The sequence below is a fragment of the Condylura cristata genome, unplaced genomic scaffold (assembly GCF_000260355.1).
Source record: "Condylura cristata isolate star-nosed mole 26May11 unplaced genomic scaffold, ConCri1.0 scaffold00003, whole genome shotgun sequence".
Taxonomy (NCBI): Eukaryota; Metazoa; Chordata; class Mammalia; order Eulipotyphla; family Talpidae; genus Condylura; species Condylura cristata.
The window spans coordinates 70,031,927-70,059,438 of record NW_004567104.1 but is presented as its reverse complement, the minus strand read 5'-3'; the positions used below and the strand labels follow the sequence as shown (position 1 = coordinate 70,059,438).

At 41.0% G+C, this 27,512-nt stretch overlaps 1 protein-coding gene across 2 annotated transcripts in view; it reads left to right on the top strand.

The window, feature by feature from the left end:
• GRIK1 (glutamate receptor, ionotropic, kainate 1) overlaps window positions 1–27,512 on the top strand; it is a 344,258-nt gene that overhangs the window by 264,564 nt on the left and 52,182 nt on the right. For both annotated transcript variants that reach the window (XM_004675333.1, XM_004675332.2), the window contains exon 8: window positions 26,084–26,191. In XM_004675333.1, the coding sequence (XP_004675390.1) occupies window positions 26,084–26,191 (108 nt within the window). The remainder of the gene's footprint in view (window positions 1–26,083; window positions 26,192–27,512) is intronic.

Here is a 27,512-nt window from a genome sequence, read left to right as displayed (position 1 = left end):
AGAAAGAAGGAGAAGCAGATGGGTCCTGATATGAGCCAGGAGACTATTCAGTGCCCACTGACAGAGAATCGTCCCATTTACCTGCCTATTTAAAGGGCAGGAGGTTTGCAGAGGTAATCTTTCCAGTTGCTGGAGGCTGACTTTGGTATGCGAGCCCATGCACTGACTGGAGAAAGGAAACTAATGTTTAATCTCAGTGCTGGGGCAAGATGTGTCCTTTTCTAAGTCGTTACAGGGAAGTTGTCAGATAGCATTCAGAGACTTAACAAGTAAATAATAATAACAGGGAAATAACTGGGGACATTACATGCTTTCAATATTTGATATCTTTTTGTTCACTTGATCCTCATCATGGCCCTATGTATCTCATCTCTAATTTATATGAAGAAACTGAGGCATAATAGTGTTGGTTAATTGACCCAAAGTTACCAACTAAGACCAGATTCCACTGTAACCCTTCTGCCATAAAACTAACAGTGTTCTCAATCTCTGTACTCTATTGCTTCTCTGAGTTTCTAGAACTTTAAGTTGGCTGTATACAGATTTAGTCTCCACCCAACAGTCTCTACCAGTTGCCTAAGACACTTGACTAAACTTATTTATGCATGTTGTTAACTTAGGTTTTTTTTAAAAAAAAAAAAAAAGTCTAATAACCTAATGGAATTCAAAACATTCAGCCAACTCCTTCAGCATTCTCTCTGGCATAGCTTGGCTTCCCATCCCATGAGAGACTGAATGTTAACCATGCCATTTTCCCAGAATCTTAGTCTTTGCTGAAGAATAAAATCATCAGGGCTTTAATTGAATCTGGATCGCTTTGGTCAGTGAATATGTAGACTTTGTGATGCAAAATAAGCTGTGTCCACTAGAAATTCTATTACCTTTATTTGCAATTACAGAACATATAATTGAAAAGCTTAAGACAGAAAATACAGTAACTCATAACAACTTCTCCTACCTGGCAAAATTACTTTTTACATACTAAATGGTGACATAGAATGATAAAATGCTTAAAGTGTAGTGTGAATGTGACCAATGAAAGAATAGTTATAATAGTCTCCAGGCATTAAAAAAAAAAGAAGAAGAAAAAAACAGATGAGATGTGTTTGGGTCTTGTACATAAGCTGTGTGTTCTGGGTATGTCATTCCAAGACACTTGGTCATCTCAGTGGAGTCAGAAAACATGGGTCTGAGTCCAACCACTCTCAGAATGAGGTCAATGATTTCTACTCTATACAGTGGTAAGAATGAGAGGAAATAATATCTGAAACTATCCAATATACTGACTGGGACTGAGAGGGTGTTCTCTAAAGATGAACTAGATGATAGTGATTTGTGTGTTCATTGTGGAGGCTTAGTCATAGGTGGACAAGTTAATAATGAAAGAAGTGCTAGAGCCAGGCCCTCATGGTGGGGGGAGGGAAAATCTAGACCGCAAGGGGCACAGAAACTTCATTTCTGGTGACAGGAGAAAAGCTAGAGAACACAGACATAAATGCTTATGATGAAATTAGGGTTTCTACCAGTAGTGGTGGAAATACTGTGTCTGCTTTCTCAGTAAGAAAGACAACAAGATTATCAGCTGAGAGAAGAGGAACAGGGGATTCCTTAGAGCAAGAGAACAAAACTGGGTGTCGGTCATGGCCATCGCCTATATTTGAAAATTCTACCAGAGCAGAAACATTCAATGAAAAAACATGTACACATGCCATTTATCAAGATTACTCTGCAATAGTTATTCTACAAAGGATAGTGAGTTAAATATACTATGTGATGGGAGTGGGAGCAAGAACATTCACCCTAAGACTTGCTAGACTTGGTCCCTGACTTCAAGAAAAGCAGATTCCAATGTGAATATAGACATGAAAGCAAACACCTGTCTTGCTCTGGACTCTAGGCTACAGGTGTCTTTAAGGTACACAGCAGATTGGATTACAATACACAACAGTGCTCTTGATCTGAGTTGCTTCAAATGGAAATGGCCTCAGCTTTAGAGAATGCATTGGAATGTGGCAGGCAGCATGGTGGGAAGGACACTCCACACTTGGAGACTGGTGGTGGGCTGAGTTTACATTACAGTGGAGGGTAAAATAGTAGACCAGCAGGGGCCAACTAGTTGTAGTTGTGTGTGTGTGTGTGTGTGTGTGTGTGTATCCTACTAGCTATAAATGGCTGGAGAACAGTCTGAGAAAGGAAAGTGCAGACTGTGTTATTATTTCATTTCCTGTAATTTCACAATCTATAGTGACAGAAAGATCAGGGATTATCTGAGGACAAGATTAAAATTGTTTGAGGGACTCCATGAAAAAATCACAGAAGGTCATCAGAAAACTTTTAGGGGTGATGGATAAGTTTATTGCTGTATTTCAAAAATCAAAGTATATAATGTCAATACATTCAACAAAATTTTGGTACATATAAAGAAAAAAGTGACTTCTCACCTTCAACGTTCAGAAATTTAAAATTGATGCCACTTGGAGGGAGGTTACATTTTTTACGTATCGAGAGGAAATTAAAGAGTTGTCCGTGTTCTGGCCCTATCTATTGACTAATTCATCACTAATCAATGAAGTAAAATATAGTTGTGTTTCATATTCTACTCTTAGTTATAAGGAAACTTCCTGAGTGTTCACAATATGGAAGCTACTAGAAGGCTTTAATAGACCTCAGCCAAAATAAGCGTGGCCTCTGGCCCCCAGATGTCAAGTGAACTGCAAATCAAACAGCAGCCCAGGGCAGAATTGAACTCATGCTGAGGAATAAGAAGCAGTAGAAAGGAAAGAAGAAAGGCTGGCTCAAGCGTTTCTTTTCCCCTAATTTTCAGAACAGCAGGATAGTTGGGACTGCAGGAAAGCGTGGGTGTTGCGGCACCAGCCTTCCACCTTTCCTCCTCGGCCCTACACAGGCCAACCAACAAGTACAGCCAGAGCTTCTCTTGGCCACGTTATTGAAATTGCAAACCAGTAGTTTGAACGTCAAGCTAATTACAACTTGAAAATAATATTTGAATACTGACTCCCTTTGTGCACAGCCTACGAAGGAACACTCAGAAAAGGGAGAAAGTGTTCATTGTCGGCTTTTATGTAAATCGACGAGCCTAAGGTTTGCCTTAGAGAGTCAAGTTTTGACACTAATAACTTCAGTTGACCTTTTGGGTATAAATATTAGAGGTTTTCTACTCATTCCTTCCTTTCATTGATTCCATGGTAAATACAGCCTTAAAGTTTATGTGGCGTGATGAATAAGAGTAAAGGCAAGGTCTTTTAAGGGAGTCGCTCTTTGTTTCCCCTATCCTATACCTTTTAAAAGCAAATATTCAGAACCAATGGCAAACAGGCAGGCAACATTATCTTATTGCCCAAATAATCTATGTTCAAATAATCTAGCCATGATTTAAAACCAAATTTAATGAGAAAAAAAAGGAATTTAATCAGGGAGTGACAGTATCTGTGATTAGAATTCCTTTAAGCAAGGAATTGAAAAATCAACATTTTTCTGAATCAATATAGGTGATGAATGGGTGAGTGTCAGATACTTTAAAAGACAATTCCAGCGATCACGAGGGACTTAGTTCTAAAGACATAGTGAAGATTTGTAAATGTGACAAACTGTTGGCCTAATTTTGAACCTGGACAAAGACTGGAGCATTCAATGACTTCCGCTTTATTCTTTTCATCTTGTTATTACTAGAAAGGGAAACAGCTTCTTTACACAAAGTAGCACAGCAAGCCAATGATGGCAATTACCCTCAAACAAGATTTATCAACAAGATTTGCCAACAAAATGTTTTGAAAATAAAGACAACAAATTGAATTCTCTCTGTGAGAGGTTATGAGTATTGGGTAATTATTCTGCTGATGTTTAACTTGATAGAATTCATACTTCAGGCTTTAATTCATAATATGCTGACCATATTTCAAAGGTCAAGCTTACCCTATTTTTGAGAATTTCACATATTTTTAGAACTTTTCAAATTCAGTGCAGCTTGTGAAAAACTTATCCAAGAATTTTCACTTGACTAATATTGACATTGTTGGACATTGGTAAAATAAAGGTATTTTCATCCTCTTTTAGATTGGGATTATAAATTGAGAAATCAAAGATAAAAGGATGGAGAGAAGTAAAAGAAGACAGAATAAAATAACAAAACCAGATAAAAATAACAGTCTTTGGAATGAGACGACCTAACTTAAGCTAGGATTTTCCATTAACAAGATCCTATTGAACTATATGAGACTCAGCTACTGATCAACTAGAAAAAGAGATAAAAATTCCTTCTTTGTCAGCAGTAGGTCACAATTAACTAAATAATTCAGCTCCCATCTTCTTCCACCTTTATGATCTCGTAGAAAGTTTCCATGTTGTTTTGAAGATATTATCATTATCAACATGAAAGGCCAAACTCATGAATAAATTTTGTTAGCCTTGAATAAATTTTAGTGAATTCACATATGCTAAGCTCTGGTATAGGCTCCATAGGAGGGTAGGCTAATACAGAAAGAGGCCTTGTACAAGAGTGGACGCTCAAGAGAACCCAGAATTGGCAAGAGGAATATTGAGTAGGACAACAAAGAGAAATCTACCTTGGTCTTACCCCACAGGGGACTTATGGAACATACATTTCATCCCATTAATCACAGTCCCCGGGAAGGTGGCTACACCCCAATATTACTTATTTTTGGCCTAGGCCACCACTCAGTTAGGAATTCGGGCCACAGCCTCCCAGGAATCTCAGGCTGGCAGGCTCCTGGAAACCAAAGGCAGCTAACACTCCAGTACCTATAGCAAGAACACCAGGCTGGTAAAGGGGCATTGGGTGGGGCACTAACTGTACCTGCCACACAAGGGAACTGAGTGCCATGATCACATGACCCATCAGGGGCACTAAGTAAGGGCTGCAGCAATATTGCGGGATGCTATGCTACTGGTTCAGAAATTAGAATACCTTTTGCAGAAGACCAAATCATCAAGTTGTACACATTAAACACATACACTTTTAATCATACATTTTACCTGAAAGAAATTTTTAAAAAACCAACAAAGTATACTGACTCAGAGAAAGCCCTTTCTTAGCTGAATCATCTGAGCAAACAGCCTTTTGTGACCAATGAATACTGGAACTAGGATGACAAAACATCCTGGTTTGCCTGGAACTGTATTACCCCAACAGGAGACTCAGTTTTAAAAGTCAGACAGTGCTGAGCAGATCAAAACAGGTTGGCCACCCTGACTAGACCCAAGGATGAAGATTCCAATACATCTGAATTGAGAAATTATTGTGCTTGGCTCTTAAATTTGTGGTAGGTTTTAGATCTTCTACACTTCCATACCCAATCCTTAAGAATTTGTTTTTAGGGCTCTCCCTGGTGGCACAATGGGTTAAAAGCACATTATGAAGCTCTCTGAAGCCTCTGCAGCAGGAATTCGATCCCAGGCCTGGGAGCTGATCCACATGGTGCGGTAGACCTCTCCTGACCCACCCGCTGCTCCCCTCAGCAGTGTACTTCATAGATCTACCTGTTCTGTTCCCACTGTGCATCTGGTGAATCATCTCATCCACCACACCTCTGGCCTATACCCCAGATCTTTTATACAACGTTCCTAATTAATTACATAATAGGATTTCTGTCAGGGGGAACACATGACTATTTTTAGAAAGAAACTGAATATTCTTACTGGGTTCTATAGCTTACTCTCTCAGCAAGTAGCTGACCAAATCTTCAGCTTGATTCAGAACGCAATTGTTTATTTCACTTACTTTCTATTTCTGATCCTTGAAAGACTAGAATTTTGTCCTCTCTCAGTTTGAAGGTTGACTTTAAACTTTTCAAAATTTTGGAAGGTATTTTGTTGACTGAATCAATTTATAATTGGATTCAGTCGGTGAACCCAAAACTTATCGTTATGTAGAGCCAAGATAGAATACTTAGGATTTTAAATAATTTGCTAACTTTCATACCGTTTACATTAGTTAGGCTTAAACTAAGACGGCAGGCACATCTGGCTTTATCTTAACTTCACTTTCTTTTCCCTGAAGATGCCAGTTTCTGGCCCCAGCCCAGTGCCTGGATCATGCTGTATGGCTCCTATTCGTAGCTTTGTCTAATCCAAGGCACACTTTCTGGCAACCTTCTGGCCTCAGAGTAGAGCTCAAGTAAGATTTAAGTTTAGCAAAGGCCAGATACCTCCACAGAGCATGAAAGTACATGATGATCTCTCTGGAAGAAAATCTTGCCCTCGAAGTGGTAGCGTGTGTCCTCTATTTTTCCAGGGAGTTTAAAGACAGGTCGCAGAGAATGCAGGCCATCTCTCAATAAATTGCTTGACTGGATTCCAACGCCAATTTTATTCTCCTCTTGTACTGCTTTCACACCTACCACGCTTGTCCCATTAAAATAACTGTAAACCTTGCATGAATCATCTAGTTATTTGCTGCAAGGAAAAGTCCACTCAGAACAGAGATCCCTGCTTCAAATCAGCTAATACCCAACTCAACACTGCAGAGCTGATGTTTGCTGGTACGCGCTCGCCTACTCAAGATGACTGCGGGACCTACCGCCATCCTGACAGCGCAGTCAGGGGCCATAAAACTGGCCACGGACAGTGCCCACATAAGATAGCATCACGGTTCTGAGTTCTCCACCCGCACGCACAATTGCAAGACTACTCAGTGTCAGAGAACAACAGCCATGGGATTGACTTACCAAACAAGGAAAAATAGAGTCACAGAGGCCGCAAATGGCCACCTACCTTGCCCAAAGCAGTATCCGGTGCTTTATATTCAGAGCAGGTGGCTGCCAGAAGAACAGCGAGAATCCCAGCGAGGATGCAACTCACGAAGACGGCAGAAGACACAACAGGAGATACTCAGAGCTGCCGAGATGCCCCAACGCAGCACCGGGCAAGAGAGACAGAAAACAGCAGCTGCCGCAGCCAACCCATCCGACCAACGGCCACACTCACAGCTCAGGAGGCGCCAGGTCTTCATCTTCGCTTCAAGGCTCTACTAGCCACAAAACGGGGACCAGTTTCAGTCATTCACTGCCCGCAAAGCCTCTGAACTGTCCTTATCTCAGGCTGGCTGCGGAAGCCTCTCCAAGTCCCTCTGAGGCCTGCAACAGCTTCCTGAAGATCCGTAGGGTTGGGGCAGAAGGGCTGACTCCGTGTTGGGTAAAGGAAGATGCTCAGGATGGTGCTGCCTGGCTCTGTGGCTCCCACCTGCGGCCTCACCTGCAGGAGGCGCTCGGGTGGCGGGTTCCGCGCACATGCCTGGTAGGGGCGCCTGGAGTGTGAAGTGGGCATGCGCGCGGGCGCACCTGCGCAGAGAGACTGAGCATATACTGGAGGCACAGGTGGTTCAGGCAACGCGTTGGAGAGCCAGGGAATGGAAAGAGCGTATAGAAATTCACAGGGGGGCTCAAGTTGCTGGCTCCCTGCTGGCTGGTTTCCCCTAAACTGTGGGGATGCTGCCAAGGGCCGCAAGCTTCTCTTTCAAGCTGCCTGAACTGATTATGAACCTCCTCGGTCTGGGATGGTTGCAAAACACCCCAGAATCGCTGAAGATTCCCAAAATGCTGACTCCCGGGGGGCTGCTTTTGCAGTCCCCTATATTTCTTATCAGAGTCTCCTCCCCCATAGGAACTTCGCGCCTCTCATGCCTGAGGTTATTCATCCTCACCAGCACCACCCTCCAGGGGGCGCCACCGGTAACAGTCTTTAGCGTCGTTGGTCCCAATACCCCACCCTCATTACCATTCCAGCCAGCTGGTTTGCAGAGGGACACATCATAAAGTAATTGGCAAATAACATGCTGTGCTTCACACATTTCATATACATCTTTATACGGAGATTTACTTTACAGATAACAGCTCCTCGAAGGACAAAGATTAAACTCAATCCCTGCACATAATGGAAATCTCCAAGGAATAAAGAGAACCATACACTCTATTTTCCTTTCATGGTTACATATGAATATTGTAGCTCTCACCTCACAACACTGTGAAGTGGGTTCTTGCATTGCATCTGTCAAATGAGGACAGTGAAACTCAGTGAGTTTAACCCAGTTATGCAACAGGTAATATCTGGGAAGAATTAACTCCGGAGAGTGGGATGTCGAAACCCACACTGCTCTCAAAGCCCATGCCTTGCTGCCTCCACTGAAATATTTCTGTTCAGTATGTTTAACTGACAGACTCACAGGTGGCACAATAAGAAGAATTAACATGGATTTTTGTCAGACATAATATTCTGTCCTCAATGAATCCATAGTAAAACAGGAGAGACAGGATAGCAAGCAACCTATCCAATACAGAGTAACGCATGCTTTAACAGAGAAAATCATAGAAATCTCTGCAAGAATAACTAACCCAAGGTCTAAGTTTTAAGGCTTGTTGGAGGGAGAAATAATGACATTTGAAGTGCCATAGTAGTTTTCTTGATAGCATTGGACACAAGGTTACCGAGGCCTTCCAGAGTACACGTGACACATGAGAGCTAAGCGTTAATGAATATGCACTTGGCATCAAGCCAAATGTACAGTGAAAAGGAAGCTCAAATGCACAAGAGCATGAAGCACAGACAAAGAAGTAGATTTTGAATAAGCATTCTTTCTTTGAGGATTTATTTATTTTTGCATATAAGACCTGGAGTACAGGCCAGAGGTGCAGTCATAGGTGTAAGGAATGAGAGGATTCACCAGAGTGGGGAACAGAAAAGGCCAATTGACTGAAGTGCACTGCTGAAGGGAACAGCAGGTGGGTCAGGAGAGGTCAGCTCCCTGGCCCGGGATGGAACTCCTGCTACAGTGGCTGTCCATAGCCTCACAGTGCCCCACCTTAACCCTTTGCACCACCAGGGAGGGCCCCTTGAATAAACATATTCTAAAGCAAATAAACTACCACCCATCTCCAACGCCCTGAGCTCTTCAATCCCAGTCCCAAAATCATCTGGGAAGGCAGTGGGCCTGGAGCACATTAAAGATACAGCGGAAAGATGTGAATTGGATGCCGCACTCCAAGTCTTTGCCAATATATCATTTTTTTCATCCTTAACAAAATACTGAAGGCAGATGTGAGAGGATCTTTAAATTCCCTGTGCTCAGTGAATTAACATTCAATGAAAATAAGAAACCTGTCTCAGTAATTGGAGTGTGACCCCTTTGCAAACAGCTTCTGGCAACACACCTGTCCAGGAGGAAGAAGAGGAGAATATGTAAGATCACTGCCCCAGGGTAACTGGCTGTCGGGTAGAAGCCATTCTGAGGTGGGAACAGCCCTACCTAATGGGCATCTTTTTTATAACTTTTTTAATTAAACATATATATATATATTTACTATTATCATTATTATTTACATCATTTGATTCTTTCAAGCCTCTTCCCAAAACAGATTCAGGTCCTGTTGCTCAAACTTGCCTGAGGCTATCACCTGGCTATAACCTAAAGGGCACTGGGATACTGGTTAGAAGTGTCTCACAAGTCAAAGAAACTGACTCTTGGCAAGTCCATTACTGAAGGCTGAGAATTAACGGTGCCCAAGAAGCAAGTTCAGTTTGCTGCACTCTGAGGGCCAAATGTCTACCACCCTGGGCTGCTGTGTTTCCCTTCTCAGAAAGATGTTTTATGTATTTTTAATGCAGCGGTAATAACATTATTAAAAATTAAACTGGAGGTGTACTTTCATTAATACACTTTCAAAGTAGTTTGATAATTAGAGATCTCAAAAGCCCATTTTTTATAATTGCCTGTTTTATTTTAAAAGCTTTTATTCAATGATGGCTGATAGTAAATTTTGCTTCATACAGAGAGAGGATAAAACTTAACTGGTCTAAATGAGAACAAGCCCAACCTATTCTAATTAACATGATTCGATTGAACTGTAATGGAATCAAAACAATTGACTTTTACCATTCTGACTTAATTATTCTTCAGCAGGCAGAGTAATGTACGTTGCTTCCCACTTCGAGCAATTTTGCAAGCGACATCTTTGAAGTATGTCACCAAGCAATTTTTTTCTCCCCCACCATTTGTGAATATTGTTTTAAGACATCATTAACTCCAGTAACCAGAGTCTAATTAAGTCCGTTGTAGTTTTGAGGCAGTTTCATGAGCTACTGAGGGATTTATTTGACTATTTTCTTCTCTTCATTGAAAATTCTTCAGTTACTGAGTAAATCTCAACCCCAGAACCCTAGTCCTGGGGAAATAGCTGCTGAAGAGTATTTGGGTGGAAATACTATTGCTTAATGTGATGTTAGACAAACAGAACTTGAAAAGCTTACTCAGCAGTTTCACTGAAACATGACAAGATTGCTTTCACGGAGTCCTATTCACTCCTTCATGCTCCAAAGAGCACATCTGCCTAAGGTTAGTTAAGAACTTGCAGGCAGTTGAGTACTTGGGATTTAAAGCATAAGAACCTGTCACAGAATAATGAAAGAGCCCTAAAACGAAAGTACATATTTTTTTTTTTAAGAAAAGCTAACTTTATTTTCTTGGTGGACAACAGAGTTATATCTGACTCAGGAAATGAGTTCCACAAAATGAAGAATAGGAAAAAATGAGCCCAGCAGATCTCCTGGGCCTGAAAGCAGGAGGCAAGGAGAGAGCGAGAGAGGACTAGGTCATTTGTTGGATTGTGTGGTTTTCTGTTGGACTGACTGGAGAACAGGACATTCCTCCTTCATGGTCCAGCTTTTTGGCTTATGTTCCAGAGTGCAGTGTCAGCATTAGAGTCAGTGACATGCCCTTGCCCCAACTTACCTGCAGATTAGCTAAGAACTCAGCAGGCACAGCTGAGCAGCCCGGTGAAGTGCTCTACAGAAGGCTGCAGGGGATTCTGCTTGTTCTGAGACCCGATTTGTATGTACCCTGGTGGTGCTGGGAAGGAAACATGAAAGGAGACACTTGGAGGCAAGACGGGGAGAGATAAGGACACGTGGTGAGACCCATGAGGGCTGATCTGAACTCTATTGTCTTGGTGCAGTCTCTCCCTTCACCCCAGCTCTCTGGCACATGCTGCAGAACCCATTTCCTGCGGTTCCCTGACAGAAGGTACCTCAGGCTTGTGGCAAGAGTTCAGGTCCCAGTGGCCCCAATTCAGGCCGACTCTGTTCAGCTGGGTTTTTGTCCGTGAGGGGATGAGTAAACAGGGATGTGTTAATGGCCCTTTAATAGCCTTGCTTCTCTTTCCTCTTCTTTATGTGGCAACTAGCAGGACCCCCTTTTAGAGCATGCAAGTTTGGGGGTCCCTGGGTACCTTTCAGTCACACACTAGCATTAGTTTTTAAAAAGTTCCAGGACAGGTTCCTACGACAAGCGAGATTTAGCTCAGGCAGCAGACACTTGTGAAAGCATGTTCTGAGAATTTAAGCAGATTTCCAAGCTGGGCAAAGGAAGGAGCAGAACATTTGGAGCTCACAGAGGCTCCTTTCAGCATCCTTGTGTATATGAAAATCGGAAGCATTTGTAGGTGAAGTGATTTTTCCAAAGCTACAAACATCTCACTACTTACAGAGATCCAAAGTTATAGAGTCCTGGGGCTGTGCACACCAGGACGTCACATGATGCTTCAAGGAGAACCATGATGTCTCTGATATGGGAAGACATCACAGAGCAAGACTCATGTCGAAATAACTTCTGATTAAACGATGTCATTTTTGTGTCTTCTAATGTCACACTAAAGAGAAATGTGCACATAGAGTTTACTCAGAACCTCAATAGAATATGTATGTACTAAGTGTATCTTATGTCTGTGGCATTGTTAGTTTCAAGACGAGCGACACGCAGTGAAGAAGATGATCAACAGTGCCCCTGTAAGACAGCACAGCGATGATGTGGCGTATAATAGGATAAAACACGATACTCTCCAGCTCTAGAAGAACCATTACCCAGTCTGCCTGAAGCAAGTAGCTTCCGAGAGGCAGTGACACTTGCGTGGACCTTTGCTCATTCAACTAATGTTTTTGTGCACTCACTCGGCATCAGAAAATGTCCTTAGTGGTTGAGCACATCAGTGAACAAAAGAGTTGCCTGTGCGTACCTTGACCTTGGGGAGGCTCACACTGTTTCGATGACCAGTTTGTCTAAGCAATTTTCCTGGGGAGAAAATTCTAGGTAAAGGATGTAGCAGGAGCATGTTCATGAATGATGAGCCTGTCCAGTCTGGGATGGCATCTGCGTATTTGGAACACAAGGTTCTTCCATAGCTGCTGGGGCAGAACATGGTAATAGAAGTGGGGAGGAGAAAAGATGGAGGAGCTCACACATACTTAGAGAGGTGGGTTTTTCTTCCTTAGTCTACTGAAAATATTGTTTCAAGGACGTGCCCCATGAAACCCCAGGGCACATTAACTACTGCGATGATCCCTTGCACAGAAAATGCTTAAAGACCCGTGTAAATACTTCCAGAACCGACAGCATGCAGGGGACCCTGGACTTTGCATATGTCCCTGAAAAGTCTCAAGCCTCATTCAGAGTCACAGTGACATTTGGGCTTTGGCTGCTACTGTTAGGGTGCAAACAACGGGGCCACATGACTTGAATGATTTAAAGGGGTCCCATCATTCTTACATGCAAAAGTAAGGGGACTCTTAACGTAAAAGAACTTTAATAGATTAGTGTGCAGAGAGAGCGAAAAAAGGACAGCAGTTTCCAAATAAAACACCCATAGTTCCCCATCCCCTCATGAATTAATGTCCAGCCAAACAGGAGGGTCCAAAGCAGGGCCACTGAGGCCTGAAAGCCTGCCACAAATCTAAGGCACCTTCTGGAAGGGACCCACAGAAAGTGGGGAAACGGAGCTGGGCAATTCACAGACAAAAGGAGCAAAGTCAAAGGACAAAGCCGGAAACTGACCGCCATTACCAGCCTCCCCACACATCTCTCAAGTGTCTCTGCATCTCTCCTCCACATGTCCACACGAGGCCCCTGCGTGCCTAGTGCAAGACCAAATCTGAGAAGCCAGTGAACCCTCCTCATGTCCCCCTGAGCCTCCCATTTATACAGCCTCCCCTGGACGCTCATAATGACGGGGGAAGAGGAACACGGGGCCCCCAGTACCTGGGAGATGTCTCCAGCGCTCTCACATTGCTGGGCACCCAGGCATCACAGGACAGAGCTGCGGGTCAGTGTGACCTCAAGATTAATTGTAACAAACAGAACCTCTGGGGACAAATTTTTTTTTTTTTTAAGTACAAACACAGATTTCTTTTTTTTTTTTAATTTTTTTTTTTAAGATTTATTTATTTGTGCATACAGAACTGGGGTACAGGCCAGAGGTGCAGGGACGGTGAAGGGATTCACCACACACAGAGTGGGGAGCAGAACAGACAGATCGATGAAGTCCACTGCTGAGGGGAGCAGCGGGCGGGTCAGGAGAGGTCTGCCGCACCACAAAAACAGATTTCTAAAAGATTCATTTAGTTCATAACAACATACCAAAAAACACCCTCCCAAAGAGTATTATTTCTTTTCTTTGTTGTACTTATTTTTAGTGAGGTAAGTTTGGTCTGTACCCCAGTTCTGTATGCATACAAAATAAACCTTAATGATCTCGTGCTCATATGATTTGGAAGCACAGATTCATGCCTCTTGAGACGCACGTCACCATGCCACAGCCACCCCCAGAGCACCCAGGATCCTCCACCACCCTCCCCTCCCCCATTAGCTCAACCCTCCCTCTCCCCATCTAAGTTACCTCAATTCTGTGGTGAGATTTTTTGTTTGTTTTCATTTTCTCCTTATCTCCGTTCTGTTTCTTCATCTCTCACAGAGAGGTAAAATAATCCAGTACTTGTCTTCTAACTTGTTTGTGTTGGCATCATACTCTCCACTTTCACCCACGTTGTAGCACATGGCAAGAGTTCTTCCCCTTTTTTGTTATAATTTAGTGCATTTTTCTTTCCCCTAAACATTCCTTAGTATGCACGGGTATGAGAGCCCATCGCTCTGGGCCTAACCTCACGAAGACAGTGTCTGGAGTACTAGTCCTGTCCTGAGACAAGACAGCGTGCCGTCCTGCCAGTCCTGTTTCTCTTCACTAATTAAAGAATTCGATCCTCATCTCACATACAGGACACTGACCGTGCCAAACAAACCTCCTTTTTATCAATTCTATAAAAATTGTTGTCAGTGCTACTCATTTGCTTTTTTAACTATGCTCAGTGTACATGGTAAAACTAGGAAAATGAAGGATAATGATGGGCCCTCGCTGTGACACAAGAGATTAAAGTGCAGCACTGCAAAGCTATCCACAGCCATTGCAGCATGAGTTCCATTCTCAGCCAGAGAGGTGACCCGCATGGCATGGCCGACCTTTCCTGACCTGCCTGCTGCTCCTTTCAGTGGTGTATTTCAGTCAATCTGCCTGTTCTGCTCCCCACTCTGTCGCTGGTGAATCCTCTCACACCCCCCACACACCTCTGGCCGGTACCCCAGTTCTATATGCATACAAAATAAACCTTAAAAAATAAATAAATGATAATGATGATGATCACTTGATATAGATGATAAATGGGTGCTAGACAGAAGATAGTTACGTAGAGATAGATAGACAGACAGACAGATAGACAGGAGATAGGTGCCTTTATCATCAGAGTGTGAGTTCTTTTACAACTGGAATCAGTCTGTATGTTTGATAATGGGGAACTGGTGGCTTTGCTTAGCAAGCAGCAAGAGAGGGTCTGTGCAGCTGACAAGCTTTGAGTTGTATTTCAAGGTTTCTCAGAGATTAGTGAGGTTTTGTTTGCACCAGAACCAAGTGGAAGGCTTGGGGAAAATGCAGCTCCCTGACACCTCAAATAAAATCTCAATGATTTTGTGCTCATTAAAATCTGAGAATCATTGCATCGATGTGATTGATGATGCAGGAAGGCAGTGTTTCATTCTCTGACAAGGAGCATAACGACTGGGAGACAGAGCAGGCTCATTGCAAAATGAGTAATCTCGGAGAACTCTGTGACTGAGAGGGAGTCTTAACTAGGTCAAGATAATAAAGGAACTGGAGCTTTATTGAGTTTCCATTTGACAGTACTCTGTTAAGGCTTTGAAGCATTGTCTCTTTTAATCTTGACAACAACTAGAGAAGACAGTCCTCATTTTTGCAAATGGAACTTAAAGAAGTTAAGTGACTTGCCCAGATTCACCCAGTTAATCAATGATAAGGCCAAGATACACATCTCTATCTTTTGATTCCAAACTCAAATTCTTTTCAATATACCATGCTCAGATGTTAAAACTTGCTAGCTATTAAAATTAACTCCCATTATATTAAAAAGCATCTTGTTTATGATAGCAGACTTAAAAGTAAAATTTGTAAATACGTGAAAAAAACTAATGCAGTGTTTATTAGCAGTATTTTATTTATTTTATTTTTTTTTTAAGATTTATTTATTTGTGCATACAGAACTGGGGTACAGGCCAGAGGCTCAGGGGTAGTGAGAGGCTTCACCAGCGACAGAGTGGGGAACAGAACAGGCAGATCGACAAGGTACACTGCTGAGGGGAGCAGCGGGCGGGTCAGGAGAGGTCTGCCGCGCCCTGTGGTCACCTCCAGGGCAGGCAGGAATCGAACTCATGCAGAAGCAGCTTTAGATTCTCAGTGCTGTGCTTTAGCCCGCTGCGCCACCAGGGAGGGCCCAGCAGTATTTTATTTTTAAGTGCCGTATATGAACTTTTGTTTTGTTCTGCTTTGTTGTGCTTTGTTCTGGAGAGGGGGATAGAGCTCAGGCCCATACAAGCATATTTACTTTTGGGTTTGCTACATCTTCTGTTTTCCTTGAAAACTTTGCCTTTTCTACTTGGTATTCTGTGACAAATTGGTTCTGTCCCATATTGTCATGCAATGTGCCTATAACAATCAAAGGAGGCCCTCCCTGGTGGCACAAGGGGTTGAATATCAGCACAATGAAGCTATCAGCAGCCACTGCAGCTGATCCCTGGCCAGGGAGGTGACCCACATGGCGCAGCAGACCTCTCCTGTCTCCTCGCTGCTCCCCTCAGCAGTGTATTCAGTAGATCTGCCTGTTCTGCTCCCCATTCTGCCTGCTGATGGCACAGCCAGTCATGTGACATTGACTTTCAGGAGAGGTTGCCTTGTGCTAGAGGAAACAGAAAAGCCAACTGATAGGACAACAGCGGCTTTTCTCTTCCTCATTGAACCCAGTAGATCCATCTTGGGTCAATTTGGATAACTCAGACTTCAAACATGCCAGACAGTGAAAAGTCAGGGCTCCATGTTGACTTCATATCTCCCTTTATTTTCCTGGCTTGAGAATGTTCTCTCCTCTTGATCTCCCAGGGTGAGGATTCGAAACAAGTAAAAGGAGTCCACACATCTCCATTACCCTCCTTGTGACCTTATCCATGGATATTCAGGGGGTGAAAGAGGAAGAAACTTGGGCAGATCTGATTCTGAGTTCCTGCATTGCACTTTACTAACTGTAGAATCTCTTACCTCTTCATTCAAGTGGGAGTATCCTGCTTGTTTAACCTGGCTGCTATACGGATCCAATGAGAACAAGCATACACACCACTAGCATTTGTTAATATATAGCTTCATAAAGAAATAAACATAAAGCACCAATGTAAGCAAGCGTGTGCCAAAAATACACTCAGTGCCTCAACCAGCTGGGCACCCTCGCTGGTTCAAGAGAGACTTAGAGGAGCAGTGATTATACAATCCTGTGCGAGTTTCTAACTGGAATATGTACAGAGACATAACTGATTGTGGCTCTCCAGAGCAGTGAAGCCCTAACTTTCGAGGTTATCTTTGTATCACTCATGAATTATTTGCATCTGTATTGAACAAAACATGTATAAATTAACATAGCATTCTGCAGTGTTGACCTTAAACAATAGAAAAACAGTTAAAGATTCAAAAGTGCAGCCACCTAGAGAATGAGGGATCCTTGGATAGACCCAGTGTTCAGCAGTGACAGCCACTTCCATGACCTTGAAGGGTCATGTAGTTTTTCTTTTGCTTTATTTACATAGTTTAGATAATCTTCTCTACTATCCTCTCTGGTATCATAAATAATAGCTGGGGATGAGTCACTTTACCAAAAGAGTGTTTATTAACCCATACGTCCCTTTGAGTGTGGCCAGCAAATTCAGAGCTACTGTTTTAGCAGTTGCCAAGGCCAGAAAAATTTCCTTCTCCATGGAAATTTCTGAAAGGAATCTCTGATAGCATTTTCAAAAGTCTTTCTTATCCCAGAAATGCTTCTTGAGCTTGATACTGGCTAGATTACTCCAACGTGCATATATTTCCAATTGCTGCTTAACTGAACACCATATATGTGGCAGTTTCAAAACAACAGAAACTTATTCTCTTGCAATAATTTGAGAACAGAAGTCTGACAAGGGTCCCACCAGGCAAACGTTAAGGTGTTGGCCGGGATGGCAAAAGTCAGTGCCTTTACCTTTTCCAGTGCCTGCTGACCTCCTGTCATCCTGGTTTTTTTTTTTTAAAGATTTATTTCACTTACTTCTACATACTAGAGCTAGGGTATAAGTCAGAGGTGTGGGGAATGAGAGGATTCACCAGAGACAGAATGGGGAGCAGAACAGGTAGATGGACTGAAATAGACTGTTGAGGGGAGCAGCAGGTGACAGAAGAGGTCCGCTATGCCATGTGCGTATGTCCCCGGCCAGGGGATCGAACTTGTGCAACAGTGGCTGAGGATAGCTTCTCTGTGCTGAGACTTGAGCCACAGGCAGGGCTCCTCATCCCTGGCTTTGCAGCCCTTTCTCTGTTTTCAAAGTCAAAAAGGGTGTGGCATCTTTCAATCTGTCTTCCTCTATCTGCCTAACTCCCCCCTGATCCCACTATAAAAACCCTGTGATTACATCAGACACAGCCAGTCCTTCCCTATGCACTTAAGGTACTTAACTTGATTACATCTGCATACCCCTTTTGCTACACTCTAGGTTCTAGAGATAGAACATGAGCACTTGGGGGGGGGGGAGGAGTGAGAGACACGATTCACGCTATCATGCCGCAGTAAAAATCTAAAGCCCAAACCTTCTCTACACCATATAGCACCTGTACATGGCAGTGAATTTCTCTTTTTGAGCTAAACGGATGCCATTCAATTTCCTGAATTGCTAAAAAATAATCTTCCTTATCACCTGTAAAATGAAGAATCTGGGATTCTGTAAATCCTGGGGCAAATAGTAGATCAATTTTCCGGAAGACTTTCTCGACCTTATTTCTACATATGAATGATGAGTCTCGCTCCTAATGGTGGATTTGCTATACCTGTTAAATGAGACTCATTCTCAGGTATGATAATCCTAGTAAGACCTTATTTGCACAACCAATACGTCCAACTATGTCCTGATAAAAACAGAAGACAAATCTTCATTGGTTTTATGCAAATAACTACACTGACATAAAAACTATTGGTTTGGTATTGGACTCTGAAGGGGAATTCAGTGTCATATAAAGAATGTGTCATTTATAAGCTCCTACTTTGAGGGCTAAAAATAAAGAAAAGGATACTGTCACTCCCTCAATAGAACATTTAGAAACACTTCAGCAATACACCAAACCAAACAACTGTAGTTAGATTTCCCTGCACAGTTCTTTCACACCATTTTCAGTTCTCTCCTTGTGGGTGTGGGGTCAGTCCTCTGCTTCACTAAGGTTATCTGCTAAGGGTGTCCTGCAGAGAGACCTGGAGAGCCATATTCAGTGGTCTAGATATCTAAGAGACATCATTTTAAGCTCCAAAGCCTGTAGCAATAACTCTATTTCTTAAAGTACCAATAGGCAAAAATACCTGACTCTGAAATCACCATTCTTTGGCAAGTCCAATTTCCAGCCTTCAGACAATGAGGAAGATAAAGCGGACCACCACTTGTGATAATAGTCACCAAAAGCATCTGATATATCGCATAGAAACTATACACTATAAACTTCTGTTTGTAATAGTTTCTCTTCTTGCTCATCTTCTATCTTCCCGTTAAGAATAAACTCAATGTTCCAAGATGCACTATCTTTTTAAAAAAACAAAGCCAGGGCTCTCCCTGGTGGCTAAAGCACCACATTATGAAGCTCTTTGAAGCCACTGAGCACAAAGTTCAATCCCCAGCCAGGGAGATGACCCACATGGCGGGGCAGAACTCTCCTGACCCACCTGCTGCTCCCCTTAACAGTGTATTTCAGGAGATCTGCCTGTTCTGCTCCCTTCTCTGTCTCTGGTGAATCCTCTCACCCACCACACCTCTGGCCTGTACCCCAGTTCTGTAAGCATAAACAAATAAATCTTTAAAAAAAAAAAAAGAACAAGGGCGAACTCTAGGTTAACAACATTCATTTAGCATCTGGTATAAAGACACAACATTTAAAATATATAACTTATTAATAAGCCCATCAAAACTGAACAAACTTTGCCCAATTTTTTACATCCTTGTTTGTTTTTATTCTGACTCATCAGAAGCAGATATTACCCTCCAAGGCAAACCAGAGCTTTTCTGCTCACTGTACTTTTTTTTTATAATTTGCGTATTTTCTATTAACCTTGTAAACGAATGTATAACCTAGTATTTCATGTGTATGACCAGGCACATACAAACTCAGAGGATCACATGCATCCTTGATCAGCTTTCGTCAAGGCAGCAAAAGTTAACATGTTCATTGGTATGATCTAAAGTTCTACCTTTTCAATAACATATAACAAAAATAAGACACATACATATCCATGTGTATATGTATGTAGAAAGATACAATGATCAATATCTTGGTATTTTCTCCTATGTAGAAACTACACATATAGCCAAAAAGTATCCATCAATTAACCTAATTTAATGTTAACTCGAGGTCTTAAACTAATTATGAAATTTAAATTATGTTTAAACTGATATGTCACAAAGCAAAATTGCTGTTGATATAAAAGTTTGGTCAGAATCATAATTTGCTATAAATTGCATATATAATTTTGCATCTTCATTTTAGACATTATATAGCAATGTTTGTTCATCTGATCAGTCAACCAGGATAAGAAGTTTGAAAAGTTCAGATTAACTGTTATATTAACTAATCAAGAAAAACAACTAAATCTAAAAAAAAAAGTATGTATGAATTATAAGTCACACTGACAAAATTAGGAAAAAGAAAAGCAGTTTTTGGGCCATTTATATTTAATTAAGTTTGTTAGCTCCATTAAATGTGGGCTTTAGTTATAGGAATTTGGGTCTGTATATGAAAATGCCTTTGAGCTAGTAATTACTGTGATTTAAAAAATAAAACTTAAAACTTCAGTTTCTCTGCATCCTAGGAAGACTGGGAATGTTAATAGAAGCAACCAAAATGTGTACCAAAAAACAAAAACAAAATCCAGATCCTTTAATTTCCAATGTTTTATAGTCTAATTAATTTAGTACCTCTGGAGATAGAAATCTATTTCGCAGTCACCCAATCATGTGAAGTGACTATTCTCATTTCAAGACACAGGCAAAGACACTGAGGGTTTCACTTCGGTTCTGCAGTCTTAGCCACAGATGAGAAATAAACACGGAATCAAAAACCTACAGGGACAGAGCTTCAAGGGCAGATCTTTGTAGTGAACCCAGACATGAGTTCGCTCAGACAGAAGGAAAAGACTTGCAAACAAGATTTTCACTCTCACCCTACAGACAGAGAATCCGATTACTTTTTATCTACCTGGCAGGTCACCGCAAAATCAAAGCAAAATATTAGCTTCCCAGTCATTGCTGCCTAGATGAGAGGAGAATGCCTTTGTAGCCAAGTGCAAACCTGATCACGTGAGCCACGGGCTCTCCTGACCATGACCTTGAGACTACACTTGCAGGCAAACACCCCCGATTCCCTACATCTGGCCATGGCCCAAACCCAGAGCCTCAGAGACACATTCATCCACAACACCAAGGGATGAGACCAGACACAGATCTACTAGTCTCTGGACCCAGAACTTACAGTTCAAACTATCAGCAAAAATCAGGGGCTACGCATACCATCCGAGGAAAAGACATGAAGAGAAAACAACAGAAATAGTCAGCAAAGACAGATTCTATTAGTGCCTGGGATTTGTTCCAAGACTAAAAAATAAGAGAGAGAGCAAGAGATGTTTCTAAGCTCAAGTGCCACCTCCAGCTGACCCCAGCAGGTGACCCATCTTGGGTGTCTTGGTAGGATCATCTCCAAAACAAAGTCCAATTTTCACAATTATGAATGTGACTCTGACATTAATAGAAAATGAGCAAGTGTTGACCATGATGTTAGTTTTGAAGGAGCATGGAAGATGGTAAAAAATCATTTCAAGAAGATCTAGAGGAAACATAGACCTAGAAAGTTAGACTGGTTAAGGCACCACAGGGCAATACAATTAACAGGTAGTTTTCTCTTTTCTATAGATGAAAGACTGCTTCACAGCTTACAGATTTCCATTTTGCAGAGTCTGGACACCAAGCAATGGCCCAGGGGGTCAAATCCTCCCTGAGGCAGCTATTAGCAAAGGACCACTGGGACAGAGTGAGGCCTTAAGATCTTTTAAGTTGTTTTTATTTTTAAAGTTTTTATGTTTTAATCACACATAGACTAGCTACTTAAAGGTGATTTCTTTCTTTTACCTTGATCTAATCCTAAAGGAAGCTAACTTTTGGGTTTGCCACTAAACTGCTATTTACACTGTTCTTCCTAGAAAGGCATAGTTTATAATAGTATTTCATGCAGAAGTGCTAGAAATGATTTTTCTTTAACGACCTTTCCTACTAAAAAGCATATTCTCTCTACCTCAATAAAAATGCTTGTCTTCCAAAAGGAAACCATCTATATTCCCCAAATGAGGGTGGCTGTAACAGGGAAATATTTAAGAAAAGGGACTCTTGTTTTCTTCTACATACTTAAGTTCCCATAAAGAAAAATAAATAAATAAAAGCAGTCATTTTAACAAAATAAACTTATTGCCAACTTTTGAGCCTAAAATGAGATACTGCTCAATTCCTTGCTATTAATATATATAGGTATTTTTATTTAGGCACTAACGATCATCTTGAGAAAAACCACACAAACAAGATTAATTAAACCTTTGGATTTTCTTCTCTTATTCTCCGGGCTCTAACTCCTCACCATCAAATAATGTGCCTGATAAGAGAAAACTAAGAGTCACTAGCAACTATTTGATTCACTTGCTATTAAGCGCTTGTTGTCAAGAGGTCTAATACAGGGTAGAAATTAAAGCTATTTCCTAAAATAAGGACAATAGCTTAAGTATTGTTTTCAGTTAAGTATACTATAATTGTCCCCTGTGCAAATTCTTCTACATGAGGCAAACAAATTGTAATTATGAATAATATAATTATATAGCATTATCTAAATTGTATATGCTTCAGCCTCATCCCCCAAAAATAGATTCTTTATGGATCTTACTCATCATGTCCACGGATCATTCATTGAGCATTCACCCTCAATGCTGTTTAATCAATGATTATCAAGAACTAGTTTGCCAATAAAACACCAACACATATCCAGAAATGCTCTTCTAGAGACAGGAAATAAGAAGAAATTAGGTAGTGGTGGCAGTAAAGGAAACCCGATTGGAAGGTAAGAGATATTTCGGTCCAGCAAAGAGCCAGGCAGGGAGCCTTTGTAGATATTTGAGGAAGGAAGGGCACATTGTTAGTGCATGAAAAGGGAATTTTTTTTTTTTTGACGTGGATGAGCAGGGAGGAGAAGCAAAAAGAGGGAAATGCACTGTGCCAAAGATTGGAGTACTAAATTCAAGAATAAAACCAATGCAACAGAATCCAAACAAAGAGACACAAAAGGTACATTTAGTGGAAATGAAATTGGATTTCTGAACTGGGTTTTAAGATCCTGCTATGAGCTATGGGCTACATCAAGGGATAAATGCCACCAATTCGGTACTTTTCGAAGGGCTCCATAAACTCTGGGCAAAGTGTAGAATTGACTCACAGCATGACCCCCATAAAGAAAAAGTTGCCTTTAGAAAAAGTGTTCTGAAAATCCTATGGAACGTAATGAAGATAACTACTTCCTTCCAAACAGATCAGAAACAGGGTTAAAACTGCACATTTTTTAAAGATTGAAGAAAGGGCTTGAAAACTAACTTAGTCAAATCCCTAATACAGTAGAGATTTCCACTGAACCAAAGTCTTAGAAAAATTATTTTCCTTTCTCAGGCAGGGCTATAATTCTAATGCAGTAGCTTATTTAGAGACTCTCATTTAACCCATTCATGCACAAAGCCAGCCTTTGACAGGCAAAATAAAGAATGACAGGAGCACAAGAAGATCTGGATATGAGGCAAAGGAAAGGGAGATAAACACACAAGAAGTCACTTCCTCCTTGTGTTCAGGAGTGATTTTTGTTGTTTTAGAGCAGAGATATAATTACCTATCTCTCAACAAGTGCATAAGAACAGATGTTACTATTGGCCATAAAAATATTTCCTCTCTTTTCTAAAGCTGGCATTAGGATTTGGCATTAAAGTTGGCAATAAATTCTGGAGTTGAAGTCCTAGGATTTAAAGAAGCATTTCTTTTCACATGTTACAACTTCCACCCAGTTTGACCACATGCATAGCTTAGGTGAAAGTTGTAGGATTTTCCTACATATCATTTCTAGAACATTAATTTAGTTGAACTTCCAGCAGTATCCAGTGATACAATGTACCTTTGGTATGATATTCACCCATGGAAATACCAGTCAGAAAATGTATAGGCTAATGATGTTGGTTCCTGACAAGTTAATTCTATCACATACTCTTCGTGCAAGAATTTTAAAGTCACTTCAAGAAATTCTGTCCACTGTGCTATAAAATTATCTCCAATAATATGAAATGGTGTCTAGGTTGCTGGAACAACAACTGAAGGAATTTGCTGTTGTGTATTCATAGGTGGGCCTGTGAATTTGTTTCTCTAAGTTGTGTTCTAGTAGAACAACCTTCTAAGCAATCCCCCTCTTTACAATCTTGAACTTTCTGAGTCATCCTCTGCTAACATGATCTCCCTAGAATGCAGATCGGCCCACGCCTGCTGGGCTTAAAACACCCCTGTGACCCCAAACATCTAAGAGCAAAGTCCAGGCAAACTAGCATGACTTATGAATAGCACCTCTCTGCCTTTCCAGACTCATTTTTCCCAGCCCTTGACTTGCACTCAGTATGCATGATGTAATTTATTCTCCACTGCCTTGTTTTCCTCTACCCATAAATCTGTGTTTAGGCAACTTCTTACCCTCAGAGAGCTCAGGCATTCTTTCCTCCAGGAATTGTCTGCAACTCACTTTTCTTAAAGATAAGTACTTCTTCTCCATCCTTCTTTCTTTAATTACTGTGTGCACATATTATCGTCATACGTACAGTGCTTCATTGAAATATATGAATGGACTTGTCCCTCCTAATCTGTAAATGTTGGATGCCACATTCCCAGGTATCTTCTACCACAGAAAAGATGTTCACTAGTGACCTTGTTGGTTGCCTCTAGGAGTTAAGTCTCAGGCTATCACCACTATGGCTTCAGTTTGGCCAGTGAGCTGACCCACATATGGTGCAGCAGACCTCTCCCATATAGCTCGCTGCTCCCCTTAGTGGCATATTTCAGTAGATCCACATTTCCTGCTCCCCATTCTGTCTCTAGTGAGTCCTCTCATTGCCCCACACCCACATGCACCTCTGGCCTATATCCTACTGTTCTACACATAAATAATAAATCATTATTTAAAAAAAAAAAAGAAAGAAAGAATGCTCAATCAATGAATGTTTCTAAAGGAGTTAATAATGAACGAAAGAAATGAAACCCAACTTGGCTGTAATCTGCTCCCTAGTCAGCAGTATGTTTTACTTTAAATCTGAGGATGGCAATGGAACCTTCGTTTTATAAGCCCAATTTACAGACTAAACACATTTAATCATCAACTACACTAGCTCCCCTGTAGTGATAGAGTTAAAAATCATATTGTGAAAGTTCTTTCATAGAATTTTTTTGTGCTCCAAAGGAGAACAAAATAACTCAACCAAATTCACATAAGTAGATGGTGGCTTCCAAAGTAAACATGATTCTTGGCTCCTAATCATTGATGTTATCCCCACTTTTAGGCAGGATTAAGGGTTGAAGATTTACAGGTTGAAAGCAATAGAGGGAGCATTTACAGAAGGCAGAAAAGTAAAGTATACATAGTATTAACATTTTGTTTTAAACATATCAGAGCAACAAAATTCTAAGGGCCATATTATTTTGTTAGATACTACAAGATTTTCAATTTAGTAAGAGAATTGCATTTTGCAGTCAACTTCTCGATCCATTTGAGGATATAAGGCATTCCAAGCTGTAAAGTTATAGAACAATATAAGTACTAGTGAAATGACAGAGCAATATTCGGCAGGAGGGTATGGGCTGGGAGTTCTGTGCTTTAGAGGTGAGAATCATGCCTGGAACAGAATTCAGTACCTACGTAACCTTGAAAGATGGCTGGGAGTTGAGCAGACTGAGTAGAGGATGAAGGCAGGAAGAGGCATGGAGCCTAGAGAGCAGGTCCATTTGCTCACACTTGGACTTTGCCCAGTGATAATGATTTGGAATTCTGCATCTAGACTCCAGAATTAGGAGAGCATAAATTTAGTTGTTTTAAGCCACCAAGTTTGTGGTCATTTGCTATAGCAGTTGCAGGGAACTAATGTAATGATCATATATCAGAAAGAGTAAATCAGGGACGCCTGAACAATGTGATAATGTTACTGGATTGGATCATTCACTTCCCTGGAAAGGAATTTGTAGTGACCTTGAAAAACACATGATGACTCCAAGACTTTTGTTTACTCCTTATGCAGACTATTTTATGGTCATTCTTCCCATACTACCCATTTAGATTGCCACGATTACAGATTTGACTGATGCTACGATGTCAGAACTGACAAAAATAAATGAGCGCTAATAAAACAGTGAAGTATTCTGCTATCAGGTTACTGAACCAATACAACGGTTTATAACACCATCGTGGAAGCGAGTAATTGGATACTGTGATGAATCTGCCGTATTACAATTTGATGGTGTTAGTATTATGATAAATGTTGAAGAATAATGCCACATTCTTTTTGCCCACAGGCTCGGTGGGATGGCTTGACTGGGCGTATCGCCTTCAATAAAACTGATGGCTTGAGGAGAGATTTTGATCTGGACATTATTAGTCTTAAAGAGGAAGGAACTGAAAAGGTAACGTCCTCTGTGGTAAATTTCAAAGGAAAAGAAAAGATGCTGCCTAAGCATTTGCACTGCACCTACAAATAAGGAGATGGTAATGAAATGATAATTGCATCATGCTTCCTTTAGGTCCCGTGTTCTGGATTTCTCTTCCAGGTCTGGAGACAGAGGCTAACATTCTAGATTCTTAAATTGCATGTGTTACTAATAGCAATGATGATGAATGTTGGTGTAGTGCCGGGTTTATCGAGCAGGCATGATTATGCTATCACAGATCTGTGACCTCTAGGTCTGAATCGTTAGTACCATTCACAAAGGGTTTTAGAAATAGAGTTTAGTACTGAAAACTCAGAAGTTGTGATGACTTATCTTTGAAATGGCAGTCAAGCATTACTCAGAAAGTAATGTTAATTGTGCTCCCTTTTGAGACTGATGACAGAGTAGAATACAAACAAATGATTTACTGGAGCAAACCAACTCTGCCTCCTGATTTTCAGAGAAAATCCCATGTTGTCCTCACTATGTATTTAATGTTAGTATTCTCAGTCTCTCACAGTGTAAACCTCTATTTTAGTGACTACTAAAAGCAGTATGAATATAGACTGTAGTTAAATAATATTAATAATAAAAAAATGACTCCTCAATATATTTTATTCTACCAATTTTAGTATGTATGGTAAGTGTTGAAATTCATTCACACTTATCCTGCAAAGATTTTCTCCCTTAAGAAACTTAAAAAGATTTTGAATTCCCCCAAACAACTGTCCAAACACCAAAACTCTATAATTGAATTTTTTTTTTTTCACTCTAGCGGACAAGAAGGTACACTTAATGTAAAAGAGCTGCTCTTGGAACAATCAATTACTTACTTAATTGAAACAGTTGTGCTGATTTTTTTAATGAGATAAGCTTTTTATTTGTTTGTGGCTTTTGTAACGGAGGCACATTTTTTTTTTCTAGGTCCCAGCTATGCCTCCCCCAAATCCCAAAGAAAGATTAATTAGGCTGACTAATAGAAAGTGACCACTGATGTTGAAATGTTTGAAGAAAATAATTAGCTTGCAGGTTTGAAAGAATATATTATACTTGCAGTGTTCTCATTTTCAAAATGCCTCTTTCTCGCCTCTCTTCTTCACTCTGATTTGCTTGTCTGTTGGTTTAATATGCTCTGACAGAGTACACATACCCACCTATCTCAACATGGGGTGTGAGATCCAACCTAGAGTAGAGGGAACAAAAGGAGAAAAAAAAAAAAACTTGTTGTGGACTAAAAGCCTATAATGTGTTGTTTTTTGAATCATTATTAAGAAATTTCTCCTGCTTTATGGTTCCT